General features: G+C 45.8%; 1 protein-coding gene across 7 annotated transcripts in view; it reads left to right on the top strand.

Moving 5' to 3' along the window:
- Window positions 1–13937, top strand: part of nadk2 (NAD kinase 2, mitochondrial) — a 63082-nt gene that overhangs the window by 19850 nt on the left and 29295 nt on the right. For 5 of the 7 annotated variants that reach the window (XM_069884475.1, XM_069884415.1, XM_069884444.1 and 2 more), the window contains exons 6-9: window positions 4962–5060; window positions 5425–5567; window positions 8094–8175; window positions 8683–8778. In XM_069884475.1, the coding sequence (XP_069740576.1) occupies window positions 4962–5060; window positions 5425–5567; window positions 8094–8175; window positions 8683–8778 (420 nt within the window). The remainder of the gene's footprint in view (window positions 1–4961; window positions 5061–5424; window positions 5568–8093; window positions 8176–8682; window positions 8779–13937) is intronic. The other 2 variants (XM_069884423.1, XM_069884434.1) reach the window with 2 other exon arrangements.

Genomic DNA, 13937 nt, shown 5'->3' on the forward strand with positions numbered 1-13937 from the left:
TGATCCAGTCTTTCCTTAAATATAACCAATGATCTCGCCTCGACCACGTCTGCTGGAAGCTCATTCCACATCCCCACCACCCTCTGCGTAAAGAAATTTCCCCTCATGTTCCCCTTATAATTTTACCCCTTCAATCTTAAACCATGTCCTCTAGTTTGAATCTCCCCCTTTCTTAATTGAAAAAGCCTATCCACATTTACTCTGTCTGTCCCTTTTAAAATCTTAAACACCTCTATCAAGTCCCCTCTCAATCTTCTATGCTCCAGAGAAAAAAGCCCCAGTCTGCACAACCTTTCCCTGTAACTCAGACCCTGAAATCCTGTCGACATTCTCGTGAACCTTCTCTGCACTCTCTCTATTTTGTTCATATCTTTCCTATAATTTGGTGACCAAAACTGTACACAGTACTCCAAATTTGGCCTCACCAATGCCTTGTACAATTTCATCATAACCTCTCTAGTCTTGAATTCAATACTCCGATTTATGAAGGCCAACATTCCAAATGCCTTCTTCACCACACCATCTACCAGAGTATCAGCCTTGAGGGTACTATTTACCATAACTCCTAAATCCCTTTGTTGCTCTGCACTCCTCAATTGTCTACCATTCAATGTATATGACCTATTTAAATTTGCCTTTCCAAAATGTAGCACCTCACATTTATCTGTATTAAATTCCATCAGCCATTTCTCAGCCCACACCTCCAACCTTCCTAAATCACCTTTTAATCAACGATAATCTACCTCACTGTCCACAACACCACCAATCTTTGTGTCATCCGCAAACTTGCTTATCCAATTCTCCACCCCTACATCCAGATCGTTACTATATATAACAAATAATAGTGGACCCAGGACCGAACCCTGAGGAACTCCACTAGTCACCGGCCTCCAATTGAACAAACAATTTTCTACCACTACTCTCTGACACCTCCCATCCAACCACTGCTGAATCCATTTCACTACCTCCTTATTTATACCTAATGCCTCCACCTTTTTTCCTAACCTCCTATGGGGAACTTTGTCAAAAGCTTTACTAAAGTCCAAATAGACAACACCTACAGCTTTCCCTTCATCAGCCTTTTTTGTAACCCCCTCGAAGAACTCAATCAGGTTTGTCAAGCATGATCTACCTCTGACAAAACCATGCTGATTACTCCCTATCAATCCCTGTACCTCCAAAAATTTGTAAATCGCATCCCTCAGAACACTTTCCATCAACTTGCCCACCACAGACGTCAGACTTACAGGCCTATAATTCCCAGGTTTGCATTTGGACCCCTTCTTAAACAGAGGTACCACATGCGCCACCCTCCAATCCTTTGGTACCACCCCCGTGGCCAGTGACATCCTAAATATCTCTGTTAATGGCCCCACTAACTGTCCACTAGCCTCCCTGAGTGTCCTAGGGAATATTTTGTCCGGTCCGGGAGATTTATCCACCTTTATCTTTTTTAACACAGCCATCACTACCTCCTCGCTTATCCTTATATGACCTCCCCACTATATTTCTTTACCTCAACTGGTTCAACATTTTTTCCCCTAGTGAATACCGAGGCAAAGAAATCATTCAAATTTCCCCCATTTCCTCAGACTTCTCACTCAGCCTACCCTCGCTATCTACAAGGGGTCCAATTTTATCTCTCACTAATCTTTTACTTTTAATGTACTTATAGAAACCCTTTGGATTTATTTTTACTCTGTCAGCCAAAGCCTCTTCATGCCTTTTTTTGGCCTTTCTAATTTCTTTCTTAAGATTCCTTCTACACTCCTTGTAGTCCTCCTTCAACTTCTCAGCTCCCTGCTCTTTATACCTCTTGTACACCTCCCTTTTTCTCCTAACCAAATTTCCAATATTCCTCGAAAACCAAGCCTCCCTATGACTTCCAGCCTTTCCTTTGATCCAGACTGGGACATAACTACTCTGTATCCTCAAAATTTCTTTTTTGAATATCCTCCATTTTTCATTAACATCCTTACCTGAAAATATCCTGTCCCACTCAATACTCCACAAATCCCTTCTTATTCCTTCGAAATTTGCTCTTTTCCAATCCAGAACCTCAACTTTAGGCCTCTCCTTGCTCTTCCCTAAAACTACCCTAAAACTAACAGAATTATGATCACTAGACCCAATTGGTTCTCCAACATTAATGTCCACTACCTGACCTAGCTCGTTCCCTAACAGGAGATCCAGTATTACACCATCCCGAGTCGGTTCTTCTACTAACTGATTTAGAAAACAATCCTGAACACATTTAACGAACTCCAGCCCATCCAGCCCTCTAACCGTATGGGTATCCCAATCAATGTGTGGAAAGTTAAAATCTCCCATGATCACTACCTTATGATTTTCACATATATACGTTATCTCCTAACAAATTTGTTCCTCTAATTTTCTTGGCCCACTTGGTGGTTTGTAATACACCCCTATTAGCACCCTCTTGCCTCCTCCACCCCTCAATTCCACCCAAACAGCCTCACTGGTCGATCCCTCCATACCATCCTGCCACCTCACGGCAGTAATGTCCTCCTTAACAAGCAGAGCAACTCCTCCTCCTTTTTTACCCCCTCATCTATCACATCTAAAACAAATGTATCCTGGAATATTAAGTTGCCAGTCCTGCCCCTCCTGTAGCCAGGTCTCACTAATTGCCACAATATCGTGACCCCAAGTATCTATCCATGCTCTCAGCTCAACTACCTTGTTCACTATGCTTCTTGCATTAAAATATATGCATCTCAGAGAATGACCCTCACATATATTCTCTTTTTTACCTTCTACCCTAATCTCCATCCTACCTTTGTTATCTTTTTTATTCCTAGCTAGGTGGCCATACTCCCTGGACACTGCTCTCACCCTCTGTTCCCCACCCCCCTGCGAAACTAGTTTAAACCTGTTTAACCTTTCCCTGTAACTCAGTTCCTGAAGTCCCGGCAACATGCCAGTAAATCTTCTCTGCACTCTCTCTATCTTATTGATATTTCCCTGTTGTTTGGTGACCAAAACTACACACAATCCTCCAAATTTGGCCTCGCCAATGTCTTAGACAACTTTATCATAACATTTCAACTCCTGTACCTGTAACAGAGTATATAGAAATGTTTTGGGGAAATAAATTAAGAAAAGTTTGTTGGAGTAGGTTACATACAAACACTTTAAAACAGATCTTATTTAAAATACTGGAGCTCTTCCCCATGCTTGACATGTCGGGGCCAACAGAGAGCTTTGCAGAGGGCTCAAGAGACTTCACTAATGGACTGTTGTTTACCAAAGACAATCGGAGCCCCTGCTGTCTGGTGTAGAGCTTGCTGTTCTAAGACGGTCATGTGATTTTGCAAGCAGAGAGAGCCAAACAGGTTTTCTCTCAGAGAGAGAGAGATCATTCTAAAGTGTTACAGCCAACAGAGGCAGCTGGAACTAGAACAGGACATTCTGGCAAGCTTGTGGAAAACCCCATTTTGGAAGATGGCCCGGTCAAAGTCCTTGTGGTTCATACAAGAGGAGAGGACTGGCTGTCTAATGTTTCATTTGGAATAATGGAAACAAAAAGGAACTCTGTGATGACCTGTAAGAAAGAGGTTATCATCTGGAGAACCCTGAAGGGGCAAGTTTCGTCAGCAAGTCACTGGAGTGGCTGATGGAAGTACATCAGCTGTGGATGTCCTGGAACAATAAATCTCTCTCTGAAAACCGACAAGAACTTTCCTGATTGGTAACCATTTACCTTTCAAGCACCAAAGCCTGGTGAACTTTATAAATGTGCACAGTATAAGAATTGTCTGCAACCAGTGAACTTGGAGGAATGAGAAGTGAGATTGGACTGTGAATCAAAGAACTTTTCTGAACTTACACACACATTACACTCATGTGCATTTAGGATTAGAAGGGTGTTAAATTCGGTTAGTTAAGGTGAGTTGAACTTTGATTCTATTTTCATGTTTAAAGATAATTAGAAGTAAGTAACCATTTGTCTTGGTGAATATCTATTGCTGCTGGGTTTATGGGTCCTCTGGGCTCGTAATATACTCAATACTTTGATTTATGAAGGTCAATATGCCAAAAGCTCTCTTTTCATCCCTATCCACCTGTGACGCCACTTTCAGGGAATTATGTATCTGTATTCCCAGATCCCTCTTCTACCCCACTCCACAGTGCCCGACCATTAACCATATACGTCCTTTCTTGGTTTGTCCTTCCAAAATACAACACCTCACACTTGTCTGCATTAAATTCCATCGGCCATTTTTCCAGCTGGTCCAGATCCCTCTGCAAGCTTTGAAAACCTTCTTCACTGTTCACAACTTCTCCAATCTTGTGTCATCTGCAAACTTGCTGATCCAATTGACCACATTATCATCCAGATCATTGATATAGATGGCAAACAGCAATGGTCCCAGCACCGATCCCTGAGCCACACCACTAGTCACAGGCCTCACCCAAGGCTGACCACTGTATCAAAGCCCCTCATAATCTTGGCCATTGCCACTCTACAATTCTTCTTCCAGGTCATTTATAAAACTCACAAAGAGCAGGGGTCCTAGAACAGAGTGTAAGTTAATTGGGTATAAATTGGGCAGCACAGACTTGTGGTCAAAATTAGCCTTTAAATGTGCTGTATGTCTCAATTTAAAATGTTAACAGATCCTTGTGAACTCCACTAGTCACTGACCACCAGGCAGAATATTTCCCATCCACAACTGCTCTCTGCTTTCTACAGGTGAGCCAATTCTGAATCCACTCAGCCAAGGTTCCATGGACCTCTTGCTTTGTGACTGTCTGAATGCGTTTCCCATGGGGTAGGAGCCTTACACCACATCCACTGCCTTCATCAATACACACAAACCTTATCACCCAACTGCTTCATCATCTGACCTAACACTGGGTTTCAGTCCCCTGCCCATAGAGTTTAATCCCTCCTCAACAGCTCCATCAAACCTGACTGCATTGTTCTTTATGTACAGATCAGATCTTCCCAGAGGAGATCCCAATGATCACCTGCTCCCCTGCAGCAACTCATCAGCCACCCATTCACCTGCTAGGAGGGAGAGAAGGTGGGGGAGGTGAGGGTGGAGGATGGAAGGAGAGGGAATTAGGTAGAGAGTGGGGGGATAGGGTGGGGAGGGTATAGAGCGATTGAGGAGAGGCAGAGCGGTAGGGGCGGGGGAGAGGGTGTGGGAGGGGAGTGGGTGGAGAAGCAGAGAGGGTGGGTGAGGGGAGGGTTGGTGAAGGGAGAGGGTGGGGAGAGGAGGGTAGAGGGTAGGTGAAGTATGGGGATAGGGTGGGGAGGAGACAGAGCATTAGGGGAGGGATAGTACAATGGAGGAGGGGTGGAGGGTGGGGAAGGGGAGGGCCAGAATGGTAGGGGAGGTGAAAGGGTGAGGCAGGGCCCCTCAGGGAGACTGGATGACCACTCTCTCCCCACAGGTGGCAGTTCCGTCAGAGGGTGCGGGTGTGTTTGGAGGGAGTGGGATCCACAGCCACCCCCCTGGATCTTCACGAGCAGCAGCTAAGTTTGGAACAACACACAACAGCTCATCGGCAGACCACACGTGTCAACACAACAGATGGTAGGTCACTCCCTGACCCCGTCAACAGCCAACGTGGAGTTGTGAGGGGAAGATCATGTTTGACAAACCTTATTGAATTTTATGAGGAGGTTACTAGGAACGTTGATGAGGGGAAAGTAGTGGATGTTGTCTATATAGTAAGGCCTTTGATAAGGTTCCTCAGGGAAGGTTAGTTAGGAAGGTTCAATCATTTGGTATTAACATTGAAGGAGTAAAATGGATTCAACAATGGGTGAATGGTACCTGAACACATATTATATAAATGGGACGAAAAATTGGTACAACATAGAACTTCTCCAGTATTACACCATCTCCTCAATATATGGAAGAAGATTCATGTAGAAAGAAATAAAACAAATTATCAATTACCAAAACTAATATTGACGCAAAATAAGCTACTCCCTTTTACAATAGACAACCTTTCCTTTAGAAAATGGGAAAAAAAAGGGATTAAAAGAATAGAAAATTGTTTTTCAGGAAGTAGATTCTTATCCTTTGAACAAATGAGAGATAAGTACAATATAACTGGAGATACAGCGCTGGCATATTACCAACTGAGATCCTACTTGAAAGATAAATTAGGAAGCAATTTGAGTTTACCAGAGGGAAGTAACCTTGAATATGTGATTACAGATACAATGTTAATCAAAAGATTTATAACAAATATGTATATTAAACTGCAAGAAAAGGAGAATGAGGAAACAAATGGTAAAACTAAACAAAAATGGGAACAAGATTTAAATATAAAGATAAAAAAGGAAACATGGGAGAAATTATGTTCTGGAACGATGAGAAATACAATAAATACAAGGCTGCGTATGATACAATATAATTGGTTACACAGACTATACATTACACCGCAAAAGTTAAATAAATGGGACCCAACAGTATCTGATAGATGTTTTCGATGTAAAAAAGAAAGGGGAACAACAATTCATGCAATCTGGACATGTGAGAGAGTAGAAAAATTTTGGGATGATCTCAATCAGATATTAAATAAAATAATAGAAAACAATATACCAAAGAATCCAGAGATCTTTCTCCTAAGTAACATAAAAAATAAAGAATTTGGAATTGACTTGGAAGATGCACAAAAAAGATTTGTTAAGATAGCCCTAGCCGTAGCAAAAAAATGTATTATGTCAACCTGGAAATTGGAAGATAATTTGAAAATACAACAATGGTATATAGAAATGAATAAATGTATTCCATTAGAAAAAATAACATATAGTTTAAGAAATAATATTGAAATATTCGAACAAGTATGGGAGCCTTACATTAAATACAATAGCGAAAACCTACCGGGAACAAACATTACCTAAGTTGATGGAAGGAGAAGAAAAGAAAAGAATGGACTCAGTAGAATTTCTGGTGTATTTTTGTTGAATGACAACATTGTCTGACTGGCTTAATGCAACCTAGATTGTATACCTAAAATGGATGAGGGTGGGGGGGGTGGCTTGGGAGGAGGGAGGGAGGGGGAGAAAAAGTCACTGTATATGTGTGAAAAAGAAAAAGTGTATATCATGGCTAACGTGATTTATGGTGTGAAAAATAATAAAAAAAAAACAATGGGTGAATGGGAGATGCCAGAGAGTGGTGGTCGATAATGGTTTGTCAGATTGGAGGCCGGTAACTAGTGGTGAGCCTCAGGGTTCAGTATTGGGTCTATTTACATGAATGATCTGGATGATGGGGTGGGAAATTGGATTCGTAAGTCTGCGGGTGATACTATGATAGGTGGAGCTATGGAGAGTGAAAATGGTTTCAAAGCTTGCAGAGGGATTTAGGCCAGTGAGAAGATGGCAGATGGAGTTTAATGCAGATAAGTGTGAGGTGTTTTCGTTTTGGAAGGGCTAATTAAAATAGGGCATACATGGTGAATGTAACTAGTTCCCTGAAGGTGAAGTCACATGAGGATAGGGTGGTGAAGAAAGCTTATGGTATGTTGGCTTTTTAAATCAGAGCATTGAGTCGAGGAGCTGGGATGTTATGTTAAAATTGTCCAAGGCATTAGTGAGGCCAAACCTGGAGAATTGTGTACAGTTTTGGTCATCAAAGTATAGGAAGGATATCAACAATTTGGAGAGAGTGCAAAGAAAATTTACGAGGATGTTGCTGGGGTTACAGGGTCTAAGTTATAGGGAAAGGTTAAATAAGTTGGGGGTTTATTCTTTGAAATGTCAAAAGTTGAGAGGGGAGTAGGAGTCAAGGGATATTAACACACATTCACGCCCCCACACAATTCACAATTCACTCACACATTTGCACAGAGTGGGTTAAGTTTCGAGCTAAGTAAGATTTTATATTATTAATAAAAATTGTTGTTTTGAAGATACCGTTGTCTTGGTGAATTTCTATTGCTGCTGGTCTAGGTCATAACAACAAGGTGGGGGTGAGGGTATGGAGAGGGGTCAAGGAGGTGGGGAGGGGAGAGAAGGAGAGGATGATCACACGATTAGTGTGGGAGAGAGTTCCCACACAGACCCTGGTGCTGACTGGAGTCTCTCTCTCTCTCTGCCACAGGTCATGGGAGTGGGACAGGGGCAGTGATGCTGCCAGTTCGAGCACTCAACGAAGTGTTTGTGGGGGAGTCATTGTCGTCACGGTAAGTGTACCCTACCCTCTCACATCCCCAACCTCCCTTACCCCTCCCATCCTCCCCTCCCCTCTCCTCCCTGCCTCCCCTTCTTCCATCGTCTCCCCTTCCCTCCTCCTCCCTTCTGTGCCCTCTGCTCCCCTATCTTCCTCCTCCTCCTGCTCCCCTCCCATCCCTTCCTCTCCCTGCCCTCCGCTACCCTCCCTTCCTCCTCTCCCCTCCCCTCCTCTCCCTGCCCTCTGCTCCCCTCCCTTCTTCCTCCTCTACCACTCCCCTCCCTGCCCTCTGCTTCCCTCCCTTCCTTCTTCTCTCCCACTCCCCCCCTCCTCTGCTCCGAACCCCACCAGTCTGACTCCTCCTCCCTGGTCTGACAATCCCCAAGTTCTGAACACCCTTCTCTGACCCTGACCTCCCAGCCAGACCCTGTAACCACCAACCCTTCCCCAGCTGCTCCCCCCCCCCTCCTTGATGGGCACCCTCACACTGACCATCCCCCACTTCTCACCCACTCCCCAGGCCCTCCTACTACGAGATCTCCATTGACGATGGGCCCTGGGAGAAGCACAAGAACTCAGGCCTCAACGTGTGCACCGGCACTGGGTCCCGCGCCTGGTGAGGGGGTGGGGTGGGGAGAGGGAGGGGGGAGTGGTAGGGTGGGTGGAGGGGTAGAGGAGTGGGACAGGGAGGGTAGGGAAGTGGAGAGTGGGTAGGGAGAGGGGGAGGAGAGAGGTGAGGTGGGGTGAAGGGGTGGGGTGGGTGGAGAGGGTGAGAGGATGTGGGAGAGGGAGGGGGTGAGGGCATAGAGAGGGGTCGAGGAGGTGGGGAGAGGAGAGAAGGAGCGGAGGGGGTGAGGGGATCGGGGGTGAGGGGATCAGAGGTGAAGGGATCGGGGGTGATGAAGGGGTTGTGGAGGGCTGGGAGGAGGTGAGGATTGTTGGGATGAGGGGGTTGGGGTGGGGTGAAGGGAAGGGATTTGGAGGAGGAATAGTTGGGGATCACTGTACCCTACCCCCAGGTCTCTGTCCCATAGAAACATAGAAAATAGGTGCAGGAGGAGGCCATTTGGCCCTTCAAGCCTACACCGCCATCCATTATGATCATGGCTGATCTCTCCATGCCCCCTAATCCCATTGGCCACAAGGGCCAAACTAACCTACTCTTAAATATTGACAGGGAACCGGCCTCAACTACTTCCTGTGGAGGGGGGATCTTATAGAAACTTATAAAATTCTTAAGGGATTAGACAGACTGGACACAGGAAGGTTGTTTCCAATGCTGGGAAAAACCTGGTTAAGAATTTTATAAGTTTCTATAAGTTCCCCCCTCAATCTTCTAATTTCCAGAGAATACAAGCCTAGTCTATCCAACCTTTCTTCATATGCGAGTCCCTCCATCCCTGGTATCAGCCTAGTGAACCTTCTCTGCAGCCCCCTCCATGGCAAGGACGTCCTTCCTTAGATAAGGCGACCAAAACTGCACGCAGTACTCCAGGTGTGGGCTCACCAAGGCCCTGTACAGCTGGAGTAGGAGTCCTACTCCTGGACTCAAATCCTCTCACTATGAACGCCAACCTATCATTCGCCCTCCTCACTGCCTGCTGCACCTGTTTGCCCACTTTCAGCGACTGATGCACAGCAACACCCAAGTCTCTCTGCATCTCCCCTTTTCCTAAACAGATACCATTCAGATAATAGTCCTCTTTCCTGTTCTTACCTCCAAAGTGGATAACCTCGCATTTCTCCACATTATACTGCATCTGCCATGTCCTGGCCCACTCGCCTAACTTGTCCAAATCACTCTCCACCCTCCTAGCATCCTCCACACAGCTAACCCTGCCATCCAACTTCGTATCGTCTACAAATTTCCAGATACTGCTATCTATTCGCACATCTAAGTCACTGATATATATTGTAAACAATTGTGGCCCCAGCACTGAGCCCTGTGGTTCCCCACTAATCACTGGCTGCCATTCTGAAAAGAACCCATTTATTCCTACTCTTTGCTTCCTGTCCCTCCACCAATTCTCTATCTACTTTAATACCATCTCTCCTATACTGTGCTTTTCAAGTTTGTATGCTAATCTTCTGTGCGGAACCTTATCAAATGCCTTACTAAAGTCCATATATACCACATCCACTGGTTCTCCCCATCCACTCGACTGGTTACATCCTCCAAAAAAATTCTATTAGATTCATCAGACATGATTTTCCCTTCACAAAACCATGCTGACTCCTTCCGATGATACACTACTTTCCAAATGTACTACGATTGCATCTTTAATAACCGATTCTAGCACCTTCCTTACTACCGATGTCAGGCTAACTGGTCTGTCGTTTCCCGATTTCTCTCTCCCTCCCTTCTTAAAGAGTGGGGTTACGTTGGCCACCCTCCAATCCTCAGGAATTAATCCAGTATCCAAAGAGGTTTGAAACATTTCTTTGGCTTGGCTTCACGGACGAAGATTTATGGAGGGGGTAAAAAGTCCACGTCAGCTGCAGGCTCGTTTGTGGCTGACAAGTCCGATGCGGGACAGGCAGACACGGTTGCAGCGATTGCAGGGTAAATTTGGTTGGTTGGGGTTGGTGTTGGGTTTTTCCTCCTTTGCCTTTTGTCAGTGAGGTGGGCTCTGCGGTCTTCTTCAAAGGAGGTTGCTGCCCGCCAAACTGTGAGGCGCCAAGATGCACGGTTTGAGGCGTTATCAGCCCACTGGCGGTGGTCAATGTGGCAGGCACCAAGAGATTTCTTTAGGCAGTCCTTGTACCTTTTCTTTGGTGCACCTCTGTCACGGTGGCCAGTGGAGAGCTCGCCATATAACACGATCTTGGGAAGGCGATGGTCCTCCATTCTGGAGATGTGACCCATCCAGCGCCGCTGGATCTTCAGCAGCGTGGACTCGATGCATTATCACCAACACATTTACTATTTCCTGGGCTACTTCCTTCAGCACTCTCGGATGCAGACTATCCGGCCCCGGGGATTTATCTGCCTTTAATCCCTGCAATTTAACTGATACAACTTCTTGACTTATAATTATTTCCTTTAGTCCCTCTGTCACAATAGATCCTCAATAATTTCCTGTAGATTAGTTATTTCTTCCTTGCTGAAGACAGAACTAAAGTAGTCATTCAGACAGTCTGCCATACCCATGTTCCCCATGATCAATTCACCCGTTTCTGTCCGCAACAGACCCACATTTGTCTTAACTAACCTCTTTCTCTTAGCGTATCTATAAAAGCTTTTACAGTCATTTTTTATGTTCCCTGCCAGCTTCCTCTCATAAAACCTTTTACCTTTCCTAATTAATCCTTTTGTCCTCCTCTGCAGAACTCCGAATCTCTCCCAATCATCAGGATATTATTCTTTTTGGCTAATTTGTAAGCTCCTTCTTTGGATTTGACACTCTCTCGGATCTCCCTTGTTAGCCACAGATGTGCTACCCTCCTCGATTTATTCTTCGTACAAACTGGGATGTACATCTTCTGCACTTGCTCCAAGCTATCCTTAAATGACTGTCATTGCATTTCTACCGTTAGTCCTTTAAGTACCGTTTGCCAATCTATTTTAGCCAATTCACATCTCATACCATCAAAGTTACCCCTCTTCAAGTTCAGAACCTTTGTATCTGTATCAACTCTGTCACATTCCATCCTAATGAAGATTCCTCCATATTGTGGTCACTCTTGCCCAAGGGGTTCCTCACAACAAGATTGCTAATTCTTTTCTTCTTTGGCTTGGCTTCGCGGACGAAGATTTATGGAGGGGGTAAAAAGTCCACGTCAGCTGCAGGCTCGTTTGTGGCTGACAAGTCCGATGCAGGACAGGCAGACACGGTTGCAGCGGTTGCAGGGGAAAATTGGTTGGTTGGGGTTGGGTGTTGGGTTTTTCCTCCTTTGCCTTTTGTCAGTGAGGTGGGCTCTGCGGTCTTCTTCAAAGGAGGTTGCTGCCCGCCAAACTGTGAGGCGCCAAGATGCACGGTTTGAGGCGTTATCAGCCCACTGGCGGTGGTCAATGTGGCAGGCACCAAGAGATTTCTTTAGGCAGTCCTTGTACCTTTTCTTTGGTGCACCTCTGTCACGGTGGCCAGTGGAGAGCTCGCCATATAACACGATCTTGGGAAGGCGATGGTCCTCCATTCTGGAGACGTGACCCATCCAGCGCAGCTGGATCTTCAGCAGCGTGGACTCGATGCTGTCGACCTCTGCCATCTCGAGTACTTCGACGTTAGGGGTGTAAGCGCTCCAATGGATGTTGAGGATGGAGCGGAGACAACGCTGGTGGAAGCGTTCTAGGAGCCGTAGGTGGTGCCGGTAGAGGACCCATGATTCGGAGCCGAACAGGAGTGTGGGTATGACAACGGCTCTGTATACGCTTATCTTTGTGAGGTTTTTCAGTTGGTTGTTTTTCCAGACTCTTTTGTGTAGTCTTCCAAAGGCGCTATTTGCCTTGGCGAGTCTGTTGTCTATCTCATTGTCGATCCTTGCATCTGATGAAATGGTGCAGCCGAGATAGGTAAACTGGTTGACCGTTTTGAGTTTTGTGTGCCCGATGGAGATGTGGGGGGGCTGGTAGTCATGGTGGGGAGCTGGCTGATGGAGGACCTCAGTTTTCTTCAGGCTGACTTCCAGGCCAAACATTTTGGCAGTTTCCGCAAAGCAGGACGTCAAGCGCTGAAGAGCTGGCTCTGAATGGGCAACTAAAGCGGCATCATCTGCAAAGAGTAGTTCACGGACAAGTTTCTCTTGTGTCTTGGTGTGAGCTTGCAGGCGCCTCAGATTGAAGAGACTGCCATCCGTGCTGTACCGGATGTAAACAGCGTCTTCATTGTTGGGGTCTTTCATGGCTTGGTTCAGCATCATGCTGAAGAAGATTGAAAAGAGGGTTGGTAAGAGAACACAGCCTTGCTTCACGCCATTGTTAATGGAGAAGGGTTCAGAGAGCTCATTGCTGTATCTGACCCGACCTTGTTGGTTTTCGTGCAGTTGGATAATCATGTTGAGGAACTTTGGGGGACATCCGATGCGCTCTAGTATTTGCCAAAGCCCTTCTCCATTACTCAATCCCCAGTCTAGAATGGATATTCTAGAATGGCTCGTTCCCACACACAGAGTTTCTTCATTACAAGTCACAGTCACACAGTGTGAACTAGGCCCCTCTAGCCCAACCTGCCCATGTCAGCCAAATTGTCCCGTCCACACTGGTCCCTGTGTTTGGCCTCATGTCCCTCCAAACCCATCCTATCCATGGATGCGTCCAAATGTTTCATATGCCCGCGCCACATGCCAGTGAGGGGAGAAACAGGAGGATGGTGCAGCTCAAGTCCTGGTGCAGGAGGAGGGCTTCAGGTTTCTGGATCATTGGGCTCTTCCAGGGAAGGTGGGACCAGCTCCAACGGGACGGTTTACACCTGACCTGGAGGGGACTAATATCCTTGTGGGAAGGTTTTCTAGTGTTGCTCTGGTGGGTTTCAACTAGATTTGCAGCGGGAGGGGAACCAGAGGGCTAGAGCAGATAGAGGAGTGGAGGAAGAAAAGATGATGTGAAAATTACATGCACGAACCGTTAGAGTCAATGGGTTGTACGTGGTGGAAATGTTCTCAGGGGCATCTATTTCAATCCAAGTTGTATTGCAGAAAAGGCAGACGAGCTTAGAGCATGGATTGGCTCGTGGATTTATGACATTGTGGCCATTAGTGAAATGTGGTTGCAGGAGTCTAGCAGCTTAATATTTCAGGCTTCCATTGCTTTAGATGGGAGAGAACAGGGGAAATGAA

This window comes from Narcine bancroftii, chromosome 1, assembly GCF_036971445.1.
Source record: "Narcine bancroftii isolate sNarBan1 chromosome 1, sNarBan1.hap1, whole genome shotgun sequence".
In the NCBI taxonomy this organism is placed as follows: domain Eukaryota; kingdom Metazoa; phylum Chordata; class Chondrichthyes; order Torpediniformes; family Narcinidae; genus Narcine; species Narcine bancroftii.